This window comes from Emydura macquarii, unplaced genomic scaffold, assembly GCF_026122565.2.
Source record: "Emydura macquarii macquarii isolate MOO-44397 ecotype Brisbane River unplaced genomic scaffold, CSIRO-AGI_Emac_v2 contig_1790, whole genome shotgun sequence".
In the NCBI taxonomy this organism is placed as follows: domain Eukaryota; kingdom Metazoa; phylum Chordata; order Testudines; family Chelidae; genus Emydura; species Emydura macquarii.
The window spans coordinates 5609288-5624917 of NW_027131927.1; the positions used below are offsets into that span (position 1 = coordinate 5609288).

At 48.5% G+C, this 15630-nt stretch overlaps 1 protein-coding gene across 1 annotated transcript in view; it reads right to left on the minus strand.

Moving 5' to 3' along the window:
* Nucleotides 1-242: 242 nt before the first annotated feature.
* Nucleotides 243-15630, minus strand: part of NPAS1 (neuronal PAS domain protein 1) — a 103177-nt gene continuing 87789 nt past the window's right edge. The window contains exons 10-12 of the mRNA XM_067557329.1: nucleotides 12817-12964; nucleotides 8164-8270; nucleotides 243-1511 (exon numbers count right to left, since the gene is read on the minus strand). Of these exons, the coding sequence (XP_067413430.1) occupies nucleotides 247-1511; nucleotides 8164-8270; nucleotides 12817-12964 (1520 nt within the window). The 3' untranslated portion in view covers nucleotides 243-246. The remainder of the gene's footprint in view (nucleotides 1512-8163; nucleotides 8271-12816; nucleotides 12965-15630) is intronic.

Genomic DNA, 15630 nt, shown 5'->3' on the forward strand with positions numbered 1-15630 from the left:
CAGAATGCTGACAGGGAACACGTTTTTCTATACGGATTTGTGCTGTGATTTAGTTGGGGGAAGGGAATGAAACTGGAAGATTGATTCCCGAATAAAGATTTTTCCCTGCTGAAACACCCGGCCGCTCGTGCGCTCATGAGCCCCAGAGATGAGTTTCAAAGGAGCAAGGACTTCAGCACGGAGCTCAGTGCAGAGTTGGTTCGGGACTGCGGACCTAGCGAGATGCCTTCAGGGCAGCCGTTTGGCTCAGTCCTCTTTGCGCTCCGCGGCTGACAGGCTGTGGATGCCGCCACTGGCCATGGAGAAGGGCAGCGTAGAGAACAAGGATTCGGCAGCCGTGAAAACGCCCCCCGCAGCACCTGAAATCTGCGCCAAGCCGGCAGCGCCAGCAGAGTTCCCGAACGGCGCCACCATGTTGAGCCGCTGGATGTGGTGGTACATGAGTTCCATGGAGGTCTTGGACTCGGCGCTGCCCATGTCCATGAGGTTGATTGCGTGGGAGGCAGGCAGCATGCTGCCTGGCATAGCCAGGGTCACATCGGCCGGGGCGTACCGGATAGTGCTGGTGGTGTAGAGGCTCTGGGATCCTGTGGTGCTGGCAATGCCATTGTGCCCGCCGAGCTGATGCACCAGCGGGAGGACCACGTTCCCCGCGTGGAACCGCTGAAGTGCCTCCATCTCGCCAGGATAGACCAGGGGGGTGAAGGGCGTAGAGGTGGTCCTCTCCTCGCATGGTGACCCCGAGAGCGGCGGGGAGAGCGTTTCAGCCGCAGGGGCCGGCAGCACAGCCCTGGGGGAGGTGCTGAAGGGAGCCTTGGCCATGCCCCCGCTGCTGTCCATCTCCGGAGGTGTGAGCACAGAGTCTGGGATGGAGACGTACAAGTGGGAAGCGGCTTGCCTCAGAATGGGCTTCTCCAGGCTAAGTGCTTTGCTCATAGTGAAGGGGGGTCCCTCGTGGAGGGCATCCCGGGCAGAGGGGTAGGTCCACAGGGATCCTCTGTCATACTTGGGCGCCTGGCTCTGCTCTGTCTTAATGCTAAGTGCCATGCTGGCTTTCGGTGCGTAGTTCCTCTGGGTCTGAATGACGGAGGCGAACTCTGATGTGCAAGGCCTGCCTGGCCCCGCATTCCTCCCTGTTGCCGTTTTGTACCCATTCACCCTCCTCTCCAGTGCCACCGGCTGGGGCGGGAGCTCAGGTTCGGCTTCGCTGCCGCTGTCCGACTCCTCGGTGCTGACGAGCGAGGCGTCCCGAGTGGGGCTCTCCAGCTGGAACTCCAGCTTGATCCGTTTGCTCCGGGGTCCCCTGTGCCTGCCCTCGGCGTCGCTTGCCCCAGCTCCCTCTGACGCCTCCTCATCCTTGTAGCTCGTTTCTGGGCTGCTGGCGTCATCCTCTGCCATGGAACAATGGGCCCCATCATCTGGTGTGCTCTGGGAGTAGCCTTTGGCCAAAGTCCCGGCCTCCTTGGGCAGAAACTGGTTCCCCTGCTTGTGTTCCGGTCCATGTTCGCTCTCTGGAAGGGAAGAAGAAAAGGTGGAATAAGAAGCAATCTACTCAGCAAGGCATCTGGACTGAGGTTGTTAAACTCTTTCTAGCTGCTTTGTGCCAGTAGGTGGTGGGTTTATTTTATCTAATGAAATATTTTTCCAGAGAGACACCTAATGGGAGTTATAGTCTGTTTTATAGCTTATTATTCCTACTCATAGCATTTTATTCCTGCCAGCCGCGCAACTAGTGATCACAACCTCAGGGCATGCGCAAACCGACGAGAGTTTGAAGGGGTTTAACTTCACAGCAATGCAAAGGCAACTCGGCATTTTTCCTCTTAGACTGTGTCCTTCTGCCAGCTGCTTCCCAGCTTTGCCGCCAAAGAGAAGAGGAAAAGATTAACTCCCCACCTCTGATTGTACTTTTCTTCCATCCAAGCATTACGACACCATTTCCTAATGTCGCAGTGCGCCCCATCTCTGCTTTACAGATGGAGAAACCAAGGTGCCGAGCAGAGGTTAAGGTCACACTGTACCAGAACCAGGAATAGAACCCCAGAGCCCTAATGCAGAGGGCTGTGTGCTAATCATTACCCCGACCTGCCTCTCTCCATGGCTGGCTGTACCTTGAGTGCAATATGATTCCTTCATGCTCTGGGATAGAATGGGTTTCCTCATGGGTTAAGGGCCTGAACTTGGATCCCATCTGTACAGCAATGCATTGGAGATGGGGAAATGCTGTTAGCATCCCATCTATTCCATTCCTCACCAGGGCCAGTATAGGATTCTTGCTTTCACTTAGAACTGGTTAGAAAATGGATATTTTTTCCATGGAATTTTTTTTTAATTAAAAAAACCTAAGCTTAGAAGGATTGGTTCTTTGTCAATAAACGTTGACTTCCCCATTTTCACATGCAAACTGAGGAAAAAAATATTTTCATGGAAAATAATAGAAATGTACAGATAGGCAAAGTAAGACAAAGGCTGCCACATAACTTATTAAAGTTTGATTTAAGGCTGCTTGATATAGTCTGACAAGGCGTTTTAACAGTTATAAAGATTTAATGTTTTGAATTTCAACGTCTACTGTCAATAAATAATTGGCTGACACCCCAGAGTTTCTCATAATGTTGAAAATTTAAATTGATAAACATTGAAAAAAATGCTTAAACATCAATATGTGTTGAAATGATAAAATCTGAATTCTGCCAAACCTAAAAAGAACACAGTAAATTATTTTGTCTAAATTTCATGTTTTCCATCAGATTTGAATAACAAAAAATTTTAGCAAGAGAAAAAAAATCAGTCTGGAAATGCTGCCACAGTGCCTCATGGAAGCTGTACTTTGAGTGCCTTGTGCTTCTACTCTCCTCTGTTCGGTAGGCTCATTGTTGAACATAAGAACGGCCATAGTGGGTCAGACCAATGGTCCATCTAGCCCAGTATCCTGTCTTCTGACGGGCCAATGCCAGGTGCTTCAGAGGGAATGAACAGACCAGGTAATCATCAAGTGATTCATCCCATCAGCCATTTCCAGCCTCTGACAAACAGCAATCCCTGCCCGTCCTGGCTAATAGCCATTGATGGCCCTATCCTCCAGGAACTTATCTAGTTCTTTTTTGAACCCCGTTATAGTCTTGGCCTTCACAACATCCTCTGGCAAGGAGTTCCACAGGTTGATTGTGCATTGTGTGAAGAAATATACTTCCTTTTGTTCATTTTAAACTTACTGCCTATTAATTTCATTGGGTGACCTCTAGTTTTTGTGTGATGAGAAGGAGTAAATAACACTTGCATATTCACTTTCTCCACACCAGTCATGATTTTATAGATCTCTATCATGTCCCCCTTTAGTTGCCTCTTTTCCAAGCTGAAAAGTCCCAGTCTTATTAATCTCTCCTCATATGGAAGCTTTTCCATACCACTAATCATTTTAGTTGCTCCTTTCTGTACCTTTTCCAATTCCAATACATCTTTTTTATGATGGGGTGACCAGATCTGATGCAGTATTCAAGATGTGGGTGTACCATGGATTTATAAAGAGGCAATATGATATTTTCTGTCTTATTATCTATCCCTTTCCTAGTGATTCCCAACTTTCTGTTAGCTTTTTTGACTGCTGCTGCACATTGAGTGGATGTTTTCAGAGAACTATCCACAGGGACTCCAAGATCTCTTTCTTGAGTGGTAACGGCTAGTTTATACCCTGCCATTTTATATGTATAGTTGGGATGATGTTTTCCAATGTGTATTATGTACTTTGCATTTATCAGCATTGAATTTCATCGAACCAGTTTTGTGAGATCCCTTTGTAATTCTATGCAATCTGCTTTGGGCTTAATATCTAGACTAGTTTTGTGTATCCTCTGCAAATTTTGTCACCTCACTGTTTACTCCTTTTTCCAAATCATTTATGAATATGTTGAACAGCACTGGTCCCAGTACAGACCCCTGAGGGACACCACTATTTACCTCTCTCCATTCTGAAAACTGACCATTTATTCATATCCTTTATTTCCTGTGTTTTAACTAGTTACGGATCCAGGAGAGGCCCTTCCCTCTTATCCCATGAGAGCTTACTGTGCTTAAGAGCCTTTGGTGAGGGACCTTGTCAAAGGCTTTCTGAAAATCTAAGTACACTATATCCACTGGATCACCCTTGTTCGCATGTTTGTTGACCCCCTCAAAGAATTCTAGTAGATTGGCGAGGCATGATTTCCCTTTACAAAAACCATGTTTACTCTTCCCCAACAAATTGTGTTCGTCTATGTGTCTGATAATTCTGTTCTTTACTATAGTTTCAAGCAATTTGCCTGGTACTGAAGTTAGGCTTATCAGCCTGTAATTGCCACGATCACCTCTGGAGCCTTTTTAAAAAATTGGTGTCACACTAGCTATTCTCCAGTCATCTGCTACAGAAGCTGATTTAAATGATAAGGCTGCTTTGGCATTTTTCCTCCCCCACAGGGATGTAAGTTTTATTATGTTATGGTTACTATTACCAGGTGGTTCAGCTATATTCACTTCTTGGACCAGATCTGGTGCTCCACTTAGGTCTAAATCAAAAATTGCCTCTCCTCTTGTGGGTTCCAGGACTAGCTGCTCCAAGAAGCAGTCATTTAAGGTGTCAAGAAATTGCATCTCTGCATCCTGTCCTGAGGTGACATGTACCCAGTCAATATGGAGATAGTTGAAATCCCCCATTACTATTGAGTTTTTTATTTTTATAGCCTCTCTAATCTCCCTGACCAAATATTTCACAGTCACTGTCACCATCCTGGTCAGGTTGTTGGTAGTATATCCATCCCTACTATTATATTATTATTCACCATGGAATTACGATCCATACAGATTCTATGGTACAGTTTGGTTCATTTAATATTTTTATTTTATTTGACTCTATGCTTTTTTCACATATATTGCCACTCCCCCACCAGTATGACATATTCTGTCCTTCCAATATATTTTGTAGCCTGGTATTACTGTGTCCCACTGATTATCCTCATTCCACCATGTTTCTGTTATGCCTATTATATCAATATGCTCATTTAATACGAGGCACTCAAGTTCACCAATATTAGTATTTAGACTTCTAGCATTTGTATATAAGTACTTTAAAAAACTCACTTTTTAGCTGTCTGCTGTTATGTCATGTAATTGAATGGGACTCTTTTTCATTTGACTGTTTCTCATCAGATCCTACCAATGTTTTATCATCTTCTGTCCTTTCCTCCTTACTAGGATATAGAGAATCTTCATTTAATAGATCCTCCCCTAAGGAATGTCTTTGTCCGAACCTATGCTCCTCTGCACCTGTCGGCTTTCCCCCAGCCCTTAGTTTAAAAACTGCTTTATGGCCTTTTTAATTTTATGTGCCAGCAATCTGGTTCCATTTTGGTTTAGGTGGAGCCCATCCTTCCTGTATAGGCTCCCCCTTTCCCAAAAGATTCCCCAGTTCCTAATAAATCTAAACCCCTCCTCTCTACACATCCATGCATTGAGACCCTGCAGTTCTGTCTGTCTAACTGGCCTGGCATGAGGAACTGGAAGTGTTTCAGAGAATGCTACCATGGAGGTCCTGGACTTCAACCTCTTACCTAGCAGCCTAAACTGGACTGCATTTTCCATGGTGGACCAGGGTCTTACCTCTTGCAGAAGGAAGGTGGTGCACCATGGGAGGCCTTAGTTGTGGTGCATCATGGGAGGTGTAGTCTGGCCAGGGAGCCCAGCTAATACAGGAAAATGGGGACACGAGACAACCAAACTACAACTCCGAGGAGACTCTATGGTAGCATATCCAAATCAAAATACTTCTGGTTTTGGATGAACTGGTTTGTTTTTTCGATGCAAAATGTAATTTTTCCACAGGACGCAGACACTTAGTGTGAAACATTTCGTTTTGACAAAAACCCAATTTTCCCATCTGAAAACTGTTTTCATGGGAAACTTTCGACCAACTTTTACACTACATTCTGGCGCAGTCCCACACCCTGCCACTAGGCTGTGGGCCTAACCTCCACTCAGTCATTGTAGCTCTCCCTGCGCTGCACTTCTCACACGTAGCCAGACTTTGCAGGTCACTGTCTGAAGTAAGATGCACAGGGCTCCTTACTCACATAACTGCAGTAACAGCTGGATAGGGAGAAAGGCTGTGGCTGGATTGGAGAAATGTTTATGTTGGGGTGGGGCTATTGTCAGCTTGTAGGAAGCAACAGTATGTGCTGACCAACACCGTCTCATCTGGGTCCCTGTGCTCCCCCATTTGTCTGCCTCCACCTGATGTCTCCTGTCTTATAGTTGGACTGTCAGTTCTTTGGGGCAGGCACATTTTGTTGTTGTTCTGTGTTTGTACAGCACCTAGCACGATGGGCCCCTGTTCTCCGATTGGGGCGCCTAGGTGCTACCGTAATACACCTAATAATAATAATGGATTTTAGCAACTGATGAGAGTGAAAGGCAAGAACTGGGCACCTTTCAAACAGGCCAGCATGGGGGGGAGGAGTGTTCCTTAGTGGTTGCTGGGAGAGTGGTGCTGACCGAGTAACCCTGAGAGATTGTACACTGGCACGTAGCTAGAGCTGAGACACTGACCTGGCTCCTAGAGCTGCATGGAATTCATTACGACCTGGGCACAGCTGACACTTCCCACAGCTTTAGCCCTGCGAACCTTGGGGCTCCAGAGATCCCTACCTAGATGCTGTCAGATTTGAGAGCTAGAAGTGGGGGCTGGGAGGTGGTGGTTAGAATGGGACAGTGGGAGCCAGGACTCCTGGGTTCTGTTCCCCCCCTGGGGACAATAGTTCCTTATGTCCCAGCACGTTGCAATAATTAATGCCTGCAAAGTGCTTTGAGATCCTCAAATGAAAAGCAGTCAAGAGGGGTGAGGTACGCTCCTCCATTGAGCATGCTCCTACATGCAACACTGTCATAGGGCGCCTGGCAAGAGAAGGATGCTAGAACTGAGAATTTAGGAGCAGCAGGAATTTACCTGCAGATCCAAAGTTTCTTCTGTCCCTGGAATCCGCCTCCCCTGACACGCACGATCTGACCCTCTAGCAAAGACTCTGCTCTTGGGGCAGCTACACTATGCTATCTGAGAGCATGCCCCTACGATATAATTTATCACATGTCAAGAGAGGTTAATTAAGATGACGATATGTCTGGAGTGAAATTAACAATGTTTTGCCCTGCTGTGGCATCCTTCCCCTGAGAATCTTAAAGCGCCTTACAAGCATTCAGTCAAAAATGCTTGTCCCTATAATGGGGTAGGAGGGGTGAGATGTATTTCACCACTCCCTGAAATGCAGCTACCTCTGGGGCAGGATGCAGCAGCTTTTTAACAACCACAGAACAGGCAGGGAAGGGAAGATGAACCCCACAGGTATTTGAAATTGCAGGAGAATTAGGGGGAGCTGATGTTCTTGCCCAAACTGGAATTTGGATCAGGACACGGAGGTTAATGATGTCATGCCAGATCCCCTCACTGGTATGAATCACAGTCACTTTGCTGAAGTCAGAGCTTGGCTGATTTATGCCACCTGAGGAGATGCCCTCTGGCTGCAGATGAACAGTAGCTATGGGTTCCTTAATAATCATGAAGTCAGGGCTTCATTTTTACCCCTTATCTGCCAGCTCAAATCTCCCACGGCAGGATGCACTGGGGTCAGGAATGACTGAGACAGGAGAGCACCCTTTACTGCATAGACCACACCAGCCCCTGCAGCGCTGAATCTCCCAGAGCCGCAGTGGGGCTAGGAATGGCTCAGAAGAAAGAGCACCTTCGTTGACCCACTGACCCCAATTTCTACAGCACCGCGGTGGGAACAGCTGAGGACAGATCCAACCCAGCACTGCTCACCTTGGGAGATGGGCCAGGACAGCCGGGCTGTGCATTCAGAGAGTGGAAGGCCTGAAGGGACCACTGTGCTCATCTACTCTGACCTGCCGGTGTAACACAGACCGGAGATCTCCCCCAAGTTAATTCCTTGAGGGTGGGTATACTGGCAAAACCAAAGCTAAAATACCCATCGCAGTGCAGCAGTGAGCTGCAGGCCTGATATACTGGAGCATTGGATCCGGGAGCAGCCACCCATCAGTGCATTGGTAACCCTGAAATGAGCCAGGAGCTACCAGAACGTTCTGGCGCTGGCTCGGTAGCAGTCTGGCCAGGGCTTTTACCTTTGAAGTCGGGTTCCAAGTCGGACATATCGGAGGCATCGGGCTGTCGGGCTGGAATCCCAGGCAGCTGGAAGATGTCCAGGGCCGTGTTCTTACACTCAGGTTTGCTAAAAAGGTTTGGCAAAAGTAAATCAGAGAAAGAGATCAGGTTGTGCCCTCCACTAACGGGATTTCCGTAGCACAAGCTCAGGTCCTGGGGAGGCAGTATAGGCTAGTGATTAGAGCAGGGAACTAAGCGCCAAAACTCCTGGGTTTGAATTCAGGCTCTGGAAGAGGAGTGTTAGAGCAGGGGGGGCTGGGACTCAGGACTCCTGGGCTCTAGTCCCAGCTCTCGGAAAGGAGTGTTGTCTAGTGGTTAGAGCGGGGGGTGGGGGGTGCTAGGAATCAGGACTCTCGTGGTCTGTTCTCAGCTCTGGCAGGGAGTGTGTATAGTGGTTAGCGCAGAGGGGGGCTGGGAGTCAGGACTCCTGGGTTATAATTCACTTTGCAAGTGAAGTCAGCTAAATCAAATTAAGTCCATTTAATTCTGAATAAGAGCATTCACACAGAGGTTTAGTGCACTTTTAACTAATCCATTTTAAAAGTTAATTCAGACTAGCTTTCCTAAAACTATGTATACACTAGAAACTGTACAGTGGCAAAGCTGCAGCTGTTCCACTGTAGTGTAATCACTCACTATAGCCGTGGAAAGGGTTCATCCATTGCTGCGGTAAATCCACTTTGCCGAGAAGCGGTAGCTGGAAGAATTCTTCCATCAACCTAGCACTGTCTGCATCAGGCTTAGGTTGACTTAATTATGTCTCTCAGGGGTGTGAATTTTTCACATCCCTGAGCGACATAGCTGAGTTGATCTAACTATCTAGTGTAGCTGAGCTCAGAGTGTCCCTGCATAGACAAACTGTAGGCACCTAGGAGATTTAGGTGTCAATGGGTTTAGGCACCACCTTTGAAAATGTCTGCGGCACCTAAATGGTGGACTTAGATGTCTAAATAACTTGCCCATGGTCACAGGCAGTTTGTGATAGAGCCAAGAATTTAACCCAGGTCTCTTGTGGTCCAGTGTCATACTCCTATTCCTCCAAGCCAGCCTGCCTCCTGTCTGGAAAGGGCCTTCGAAAGGAGACAGAGCAGTGTGTACTGATCCTTGGGAGCTTGCTAAGCCTGCTGGGAGGCCATGAAATTAAACCAACTGAGGCCCTAACAAAAGAACAGAAGAAGGAAAACTTGATTTCAAGCTGACATAGCCAGCCACCTGCAGGCTGGTCTCTGCAAAACAACTCCGCTAGGGCTATCGCCTTATTGTCCAAGAACAAACAAGGACAGATTGGAAATCGCAAGCTCCCTCTTTTAGAAAACAGCCAGCTTTGGGGTTTCATTGTTTGTGGACGGGCAGAGTTGGATCCGATTCAAATGAGCCGTCCCCTGCAAATGGCTCTGCCAGAGCTTGGAGCTGGGAGGAAGGGGGAAAGCACAGAGCCAAGTTCTCCCTTGGTGTAACATCCACAATGTCACTGCTGCACTGCGAGATGGTTCTGGCCAGTGTAACGCCCTGGAGGTAGATGGTGCTACACCAGGAGTGAAATTGACCCACCCTCCTCCACGTCTGTATCAACTTGAATCCAAGGACCCCAAAGCACTTTCTTAACAATAATGAAGCCAGCATCCCTACGAGGGAGCCACTACAACCCTGTCATCTCAGAGAAGGTGAAATAGCACACACTGTGCTAAGCTTTCATTTCCCCCCCTCTCCAAGCTGAGAGAACCCAGGAGTCCTGGTTCCTTTCTTTAGTCACTAGATGACACTTCCTCCTATGTGAGAACCCATGCATCCCGATTCTAATCACTGGATTGCCCTGTCCTCCCATAGAACCCAGGAGTCCTGAGTCCCCCCCCAACCCCCTTACTCTACTCTGTAAATCACAAACCCAGGCCATATGACAACATAGAGTAATTCTTCCCCCGCTTCCAATTTAGCCCAGCCGGGGCGCATGAATGGGGTGGCCGGGAGAGGCTAGCGACAGGGAGAGAGAGCTGCTAACATTTGGGCTCGGTCTGATTTGGGGTGGAGCGGGTCACCCTTGCCTTTTCTTCGCCATTCATCATGTGCTGCTTCCCAGCGAAAAGAAAGTAAATAAGTTTCCATTCCAGGAAGGCTGAGAGAAAGTTAATTAGTCTCTGTAATTACAGCACTAATTAACTAAAATACTAATCACCCTGACAAATCATACACTGGTATCTGTAATTACTTACAGGATTAGCATAATAATACCTCCTTTTGCTTTAGCAGGGGGGAAAAAGCAGCCATTAATAACCATCTGTTGTAGTCATTCAGATATTAATTTATTTTATATATATAAAAAAGCCGCCTTGCCAGAGAAAGTGTATAATTCTGGAGTGGCTTTAATGTTGCAGGTGGGGGAGAGACTCCAGATGAGCAGGGATTTTTGCAGGGCCACACCGGCCCTGCAATGTTTGCTCAGAACAGCTCTCTGCAGCTACAGACGCCAGGGAACAAATTTCTTAGTCTCCAAGGCCTGAAGGGGCCACTGTGATCTGCTAGTGACCTTGGGCATAACACAGACCACAGAACTGCCCCCAAATAACTCCTAGCGCAGATCTTTTAGACACATGCCTCCCTCCCCCTCAGGCCTTGATTTAAAAAGTGTCAGTGATGCAGAATCCACCACGATGCTGGGAAAGTGGTTCCAATGGTTAATGACTTTCTCCATTGAAAACGTACACCTTATTTCTAGCCTGAATTTGTCTAGCTTCAGCTTCTGTTGACGCATCCAGGTGCCTCTCGGCGCTGAATCGACAGCCTCCTTGTGCATCTGACGCGAAACGGCATGCCAAGCTAACCTGCCACCGATGGCGGGACACATAGGGCCAGATCCATTGCTTGGGCCTGGCGAAGGCCTGGGTGGCATAGTGGCCAGGGCACTAGACTATGGCTATAGCCACACTCCAGCTGGGAGTTCTCATTAAGACAGCACGCTAAAAATAGCAGCGTGGCCATGCAAGAATGTACCCAGGCAGTAGAGCAGGATTGTGCACGGTTGGCCAGCCCAAGCCACTGCCTGAGCTGCCACACTGTGTTTGCACCGAGCTAGCATGTGTCTGTCCCCCTCCCCGTGCTGGGAAGCACCCTTCCAGCTGCTCTGTAGACACGCTGTGTCAGGAGACCCAGGTTCTGTTCCCAGCTCTGCTGGGTGACCTTGGACAAGTCACTTAGTGTCCCAGATCTTCCCATACAAATCAATGGGAGTTAGACCCCTAAAGCCCTTAGAGGATCTGGGCTTTGCCTCTGTTATGCTATCTCTTACGGTGGATTTGTGCAGCTCTCAGCACAGTTTAAGGGCTCTAGTTTAGGCTCAGGGTGGGGAGTGGGGTTTAGTGGCCGAAGCAGAGAGGGCCGGGAGTCAGGACTCTTGGATTCTAGTCCCAACTCAGGGAGAGGAGTGGTGTACAGTGGTTAGAGCAGAGGGGTCTGGGAATCAGGACTCCTGGGTCTCTGTTGTAACACTGAGCATGTCACTTCCTCTCCCTGCGCCCCCATGCCTAACTTCCTTTGGTTGCAGTGCGAGTCAGATGCCTCAACACCTTTGAGGACCTGGGCCTCTGTTCCTATACCTGGGCAAACCGTTGCCTGGAATGCATGAGAGTGGGGCCCAGCAGAGATGCCCAGCTCTGCGTATGTGTGTATAAGAGCAGTGCTGTGCGGGATACCTATTTCCCCCTGCAGCCGCAGGAGGAAGGTGGATGATACAGCTAGAAATGGCTGCTCCCTGCTGGTCTCAGATCATGTTTCCCATGGTGTCTCCCACATGCTGCAGCTATAGAGAAACATTTTTCAACCAATTACAGCCCTGATGGGGGGGAAAGAGATTCTCAATCAGGTTTGTTGCTTCTCTCAATGTTTAACATTCTGTGCAGCTAAAACGGGCCGGAGCTGGATCCTTGTCTACCAGGAGCTGCTGTGATGAAGAATATTAATCACTAAAACACTTATGAAGCTATTGGCCAGACTGGCTGGATCTGGTGGGCAAAGCATTAAACTAGGAGGCAGGACTCCTGGGTTCTGTTCCCACTTTGAGGCGGGAGTATAGAGATTAGAGCAAGGGCAAGGGACTATCTATGTGAGGATAGTGTGGTTAGAGCAGTGGCAGGGGCTGTGGGCCAGAACTCCTGGGTTCTATTCCCAACTCTGCCACTGTCTGACTGTGGACAAGTTACCACACCTCTCTGTGCCTCAGTTTACAATGAGGCTAGTAAATACTGCCCCCACTTTCCATGGGGGGTTGGGAGGATAGTTCATTTACTGCCTATAGGGACCACCTCCTCCTATGTATTTCTACAGCATCCAGCACGACAGGGCACTGATCCTGATTGGCTGCCAGCATAATCCAAATGTTAGTTAATAATAATACAGTGCTTTGGGATCCTCAGATAGCCTGTGCATACAGCACTGCCCTCTCCTGGATGAATTCAGAGCAGTTCAGCTGTTTGTCCTTGACCCTATACAGTCAGTGTTATTGGGGATTCCCCCAGGAGTGCAGTGGATGGAAGCTGCCTGCCCTTTAGAAGCAGGAGGATCTGGGAATCTATCCACCTGCCACAGCATGCAGAACATACAACACATCTATATGCTCTCACCTGAGGATGTAATTGACCCAGACCATATTCCTCTCGCTGGGGTTCTTGATATTGATGGAAATGGTGGCGCAGGACTGAATCCACACAAAGCCCCCGTTCTTCTGCAGCCAGCGGTAATATCTGGTCACGACCTGGCCTTTGTTCAACACTAATTAAAAAAGAAGTGCATTAGCTGAAGGATGCCAGGCCCCGCCCCTTCCCCTTACAATGAGCACAGAGGGCCAAGAAAGGGGCTTTTACCCCCCGAGATCCCAGGAAAGGTACAGTCCCACTTATCACAGCCACGACTTTTTAATGGTTTATACAGCTTGAATAATCTCTGATGTCTCTGTGACCCCTTTCACCTCAATTCAGGAAGGATGTTGATCAACTGGAGAGGGATCAGAGAAGAGCCACGAGGATGATAAAAGGCTTGGAAAACCTGCCGTATAGTGAGATCCTCCAGGAGCTCAATCTGTTTAGCTTAACAAAGAGAAGGTTAAAGGGTGACTTGGTCCCAGCCTATCAGTACCTACTCAAGGAACAAGTATTTCATCATAGGCTCTTCAATCTAGCAAAGGTCTAACACCTTCCAATAGCTGAAGGTTGAAGCTGGACAAATTCAGGCTGGAAATAAAGCGCACATTTTTAACAGTGAGGGTAATTAACCATTGGCACAATGGACCAAGCACTGTGGTGGATTCACCATCACCGGCAAGTGTTAAGTGAAGATTGGATTTTTTTCTAGAAGAGATCTGTCCTAGGTCAAACCGGAATTAATTCAGGGCATTCCTATAGCCCGTGGCATACAGGAGATCAGACTAAATGACCAGATAGATTAAGGGTTATTATAGAGAGGAGTCAACTGAAGGTAGCACAAGACATAAGGGGCGTGATCTGCAGCAAGGGAAATTTCGGTCAGATATTAGGAAAAGCTTTCTGACTCTAGGGGGAGTTAAGCTCTGGAATAGGCTTCCAAGGGAGGTGGTGGAAACTCTGTCATTGATGGTTTTTAAGAACAGTCTGTCAGGGATGGTCTAAGTTTACTCAGTGCGGGGGGCTGGATGTGGCGACCTCTCGAGATCCCTTCCAGCCCGACGTGTCTATGATCATAGTGAGAGTCCCGTGGCACCTTAAAGACTAACACATTTATTTGGGCATAAGTTTTCGTGGGCAGGAACCCACTTTGTCGGTTGGTGCCTTCTAGCCTTTGAAGCGCTGTGACTCCATAGAACAAGGCCGGAGCCCGGCCCAAAGGTTTGATAGGTTCAAGGCTAATTATTGTGAATAATGGATTGCACCTTTCATCCAAAGCAGCTTAGGTGCTGCATATAGAGGCCCCAGCCCAGCTGCTCCCTGGCTGGGGTGGGAGGCAGCAGCTGTTTGAACATCTGCCCTGCAATTGAGGCCAGGAAGACAGAATCCTGTGTCCTGAATCCTGGAGGGGGAAGGGAGAGGTTTAGGGATCAGGGATTTAATCTCCAGGGTTGAGGCTTGGCCTGGACACGCAGGGGTTAAATGCTCGGCTTCAGATAGGGATTTTCAGAGGCTCTTAAATGACCGCAAGGGGTCAGGATCCGATCTGAACGGCAGCAGGGCCAGCCCTGACTGCCAGGGGAGAGCGCCCCCTGCTGAGCACCCCCTACCCCATGCCCCCTCCTCGTCGCACCACATCAGCACGCCCGGCTGCGTCACTCAGGAATGGCCCCTGCAGCACAGCGCCCCCTAGTGCCGCGCTGGGGCAAGCACTGACTCAGAGCTCCTTAAGATTATCAACCACCTCCTACCACGCTGCTTCCTACACCACCACACCGGGGCACCGAAATCAGCAGCAACAGACAGCAGCGTGCTCCCTCACTAGCCGTGAGCATTACGCCCTGTGGCAACCCGAGTGACCCCTCCTTAGCTTAACAGGATTGCCGTCAGCCCTCCTACTCAGGGGCACAACCATTGCCTTCTATGGCACCATTCATACACACACCGTCGACCAAATCCATCCCTGGAGACAAGGGCGTTGCAGTATTCCCCTAGGTCTCTTGCTCCCCTGTATACACCTCCTTGCTGATGCATTGCCCATTCCTGGGCTCCTACTTGGATTCCTCCAAAGCCAGCTCAGCGTTGGGTAATAAAGAAACACCAACCCCTAGTTTAACATGGCACACACTACATGGATTCCAAACTGGCTAACTGATAGATCTAAAAAATGTCATCAAACAGGTATCTTTCCAGTGGGGTCCTGCAGGGATCTGTTTTTGGCCCTGCGCTATTTAACATTTTTATCAGTGACTTGGGAGAAAACATACAATCACCACTGACAGTTTGCAGATGACACAGAAATTGGGGGAGTGGTAAATAATGAAGAGGACAGGTCATGGATACAGAGCGTTCTGGGTCACTTGGTAAATGGGGCGCAAGCAAACGATACGTTTTAACATGGCTATGTAAATGTATACAGCTGGGAACAAAGACCACTGGCCGTAATTACAGGATGGGGAACACTGTCCTGGGAAGGAGTGGCTCTGAAAAACATTTGGGGTGGGGGAGGGAGGGCTAATCAGCTGAACATGAACTCCCAATGCTAATGCTGTGGCCAAAAGGGCTGATGCGATCCCGACAAGTATAAACGGGAATCTCGAGCAGGAGCAGAGAGGTAATTTTCTCTCTGTATTTGGCACTGGTGCGACCGCTGCTGGGATCTGTGTCCAGCTCTGACGCCTACCATTCAAGAAGGATGTTGATAAATTAGAGAGGGGTTAGAGAAGAGCCACAAGAATGATTAAAGGATTAGAAAACCTGCCTCATAGTGATAAGACTCAAGGAGCTCAAGCTATTTAA